Raw genomic sequence first — 3,270 nt, 5'->3', positions numbered from 1 at the left:
TAACAACCACATGTGTTGGGTGGAAGAATTATTTCGCTCGGACACAGTAATGCTAGCTTATGATTCAGGCAAATAATGCTGCCCATTTCCCATCTGCAACTAATATTCCGAACCATTTGGAGAGCTAAGATGATTGTGAGCTTGTGGTGCCTCTGTCACAACCCTAGCTTGCTAGCTAACCAATAGATTTCCCATTGTTCATTGTCGTTGCACTACGAACACCATGCCAACCATACTATATGGATCTCCAACCAAAAAAGATGCAGCATCAAACCACTAAAAATTAAACAGTGTCGGTTGTCATGTTACACCAAATGGAGAATGGCTTGAAATGTGTCAGCTATATAAACAGGTGTATGTGGTCATGGTAATGCAGGTCATTACACAGAGTTTTCATCTGAACAGGGTTAGTGCCTGCTTGTACACAGAAGAATAGTGATGGCAATGGCAATGGCCTCTAGTCTGTCGGTGCTGTTGCTCCTGTGCCTAGCGGCGGCCACCTCGGCGTTCCCGCAGCTTTCGCCTCAGTTCTACGCCAAGTCGTGCCCCAGGGCGCTTGCAACCATCAAGAGCGCCGTGACCGCCGCCGTGAGGAGGGAGCCCCGCATGGGAGCGTCGCTGCTCCGCCTGCATTTCCACGACTGCTTTGTCCAAGCAAGTCCCTCTCATCTATCGTGTCCCTTTAATTACTTACTACTCTCGTACTTTTATATTGCATATATTACTGCTTGTACTTAATTTAGTTGGTCTCCTAGTCACACCGTGGTCAAACTCATGACAGTATCAAAAAGCTAGTGGAATGGAACACTGCATATATATGTAGGAGTACCTAAGTGGAGTAGTCACAAGTTGACTCCAGTCATGCATGCATGGCCATTCTAATTAATCTGACTTTTCAACTCTTTCTTTACATGACTTTTCTTTTTTGACGGAGCTACGGCGGGCTTACGCCGGCCTGAACCATTTCATTATAAGATAGAGTACATTTACAAAGGTGAGAGTTGGGGGCGAGGATGAGATTACAAGAATAGTTGGGTTACAATCTCATAGATAAGTGGAACAACATAGTACACCAATCACGCAGAAGGTTCACGGCCTGCCCGTTGAAGCATCTGTTGGACCAAAGCATGAGGTCGTCTGCAGCTGAGCGGGCGATGAGGTGGATATGTTGCAAATCCTGCCTAAAAACCTTTGCATTTCTTCTTTTCCAGATATTCCAGAGAATAGCAATGATGATACATGACTTTTCAACATTCTTCAGTTCAAATCAATTATAACAGAATTAGAATGTACTACTACTGAATTTATCTTGACGGAAGAAATTTCTTATGTGCGTGACGCATGATGCATCAGGGCTGCGACGCGTCCGTGCTGCTGAGCGACACGGCCACCTTTACGGGCGAGCAGGGGGCAGCCCCGAACAACAATTCCATTCGAGGCATGAACGTCATCGACAACATCAAGGCGCAGGTCGAGGCCGTGTGCAAGCAGACTGTCTCCTGCGCCGACATCCTCGCCGTGGCCGCCCGTGACTCCGTTGTCGCCGTAAGATCGACCAGGCCGTGTACTTGCAGTCAATTTGCTGAACGCACGCGGCAGTAAATTAACTGACTTGGTTCTTTACTAATCGCTTGCAGCTGGGAGGGCCTTCGTGGACCGTTCCTCTGGGGAGGAGGGACTCGACAACGGCGAGCCTTTCCCTGGCCAACAGCGACCTGCCTGCACCGTCCTTCGACGTTGCCAACCTCACCGCCAACTTCGCCGCCAAGGGGCTCAGCGTGACCGACATGGTCGCCCTCTCTGGCGGCCACACCATCGGACAATCGCAGTGCCGGTTTTTCAGGAGCAGGCTCTACAACGAGACCAACATCGACGCGGCCTTCGCGACATCTCTCAAGGCCAACTGCCCCCGGACGACCAGCTCCGGCAACAGCAGCCTGGCGCCGCTGGACACGACGACGCCCAACGGGTTCGACAACGCGTACTACAGCAACCTGATGTCCCAGAAGGGGCTCCTGCACTCCGACCAGGTGCTGATCAACGACGGACGCACCGCCGGCCTGGTCCGGACGTACTCGTCGGCGTCGGCGCAGTTCAACGGGGACTTCGCGGCGGCCATGGTGAGGATGGGGAACATCAGCCCGCTCACCGGAGCGCAGGGGCAGATCAGGCTAAGCTGCTCCAGGGTGAACTAAGCCACCAATCTAGAATCAAGGGGCGATCAAAGGCGACATAATAAGGCTGTGGACTTATTGTGCTTGTGTTCTGCCATTTCTCGGATCATCATCAAGTGTGGGAGAGTAGATGGGGTGTGATGTGATGTATCTCAACTCTCAAGTGTTTCCCTTTGCTTAATTATTATATGCCCAAGTGCACATAACTTTTGTTTCTAAAAAACACGTTTGTTTCTGACGAATTCTACAAGCTTTAGTTTTCCATACACTTTTGGGACAAACCAAAAAACACCCCCTCCATCCTAATAAGTTGGAGGTCTTGCTCCCTCCCCGTTCCTAAATTCTAAATACAATTTTTAGCAAGAGGAAGTTTCCTTCCCTAAAGCCAGCTCCCGCCACCGGCCACATCTCTTGTCACCCCGTCGGCTCTGGCAAGTCGAGTCAGCCGCACTGACTACACACCGCCCATTCCTAGCCCCACAACTACCTATCTCCGCCTTCAGAGCATCCTCCCACTGCCACCAACTCACTATCGGAATCAACCAGTTTGACGAGTGCCGGAAACTTTTCCAAAAGAATTTTTGTCGGGCACTCGGTAAAGTCACCAGCCAAAACTGAGTGCCAGATAAAACCCTCAGAAAAGGCAGGACACACGGCAAAGTCATTGTTTTTGCCGAGTGTCCAATATTGATAGAGTCCTGGATTAGGGCATGCTCGGCATGTCGGTTGTCCGATCTATGGGCCAGACCGAAGACCCCGTAAGCCAGTCAGCTGGTGGGCCTCGTTCGTTTGTTCCAAGAAAGCCAAGAAGGAATGATCCGAAGACTTGGCATGCACCCCAAGGTTTTGGGGTAGTCTCCAGCGTATTTGCCCCTAGGTACAACCGACTTATGTGTAACCCTAGGCACCCCTGGTATCTGTTAAACCGAGGTGCCAGGACCGTAGGGGACAGATTCATTCACATACGATCTCGCGGTGAATCACATGTACTTTGTACCCCATCCATAATCAATACGAGCAAAGCAGGATGTAGGGTTTACCTCTTCGAGAGGGCCCGAACCTGGGTAAACACATGTGCTCCTTGTGTCTTTCTTAC

General features: G+C 50.6%; 1 protein-coding gene across 1 annotated transcript; it reads left to right on the top strand.

The window, feature by feature from the left end:
* The first annotated feature begins 391 nt into the window (after nt 1–391).
* On the top strand, nt 392–2,375 carry LOC123184741 (peroxidase 70). The gene is made up of 3 exons (XM_044596811.1): nt 392–654; nt 1,354–1,545; nt 1,638–2,375. The coding sequence occupies exons 1-3, from the start codon at nt 439–441 to the stop codon at nt 2,193–2,195; spliced, it is 966 nt and encodes a 321-aa protein (XP_044452746.1). The 5' UTR covers nt 392–438; the 3' UTR covers nt 2,196–2,375.
* The last annotated feature ends 895 nt before the right edge of the window (nt 2,376–3,270 follow it).

This window comes from Triticum aestivum, chromosome 2A (assembly GCF_018294505.1).
Source record: "Triticum aestivum cultivar Chinese Spring chromosome 2A, IWGSC CS RefSeq v2.1, whole genome shotgun sequence".
In the NCBI taxonomy this organism is placed as follows: domain Eukaryota; kingdom Viridiplantae; phylum Streptophyta; class Magnoliopsida; order Poales; family Poaceae; genus Triticum; species Triticum aestivum.
Note: the sequence above shows the minus strand (reverse complement) of the source record. Positions and strands in the feature narration are given on the sequence as shown.

Coding starts and splice junctions, on each gene's coding strand:
- LOC123184741 (XM_044596811.1), top strand. CDS start 439: ATGGCAATGGCAATGGCCTCTAGTCTGTCGGTGCTGTTGCTCCTGTGC. Junction 655..1,353: donor TCCACGACTGCTTTGTCCAA/GCAAGTCCCTCT, acceptor ATGATGCATCAG/GGCTGCGACGCGTCCGTGCT. Junction 1,546..1,637: donor CCCGTGACTCCGTTGTCGCC/GTAAGATCGACC, acceptor AATCGCTTGCAG/CTGGGAGGGCCTTCGTGGAC.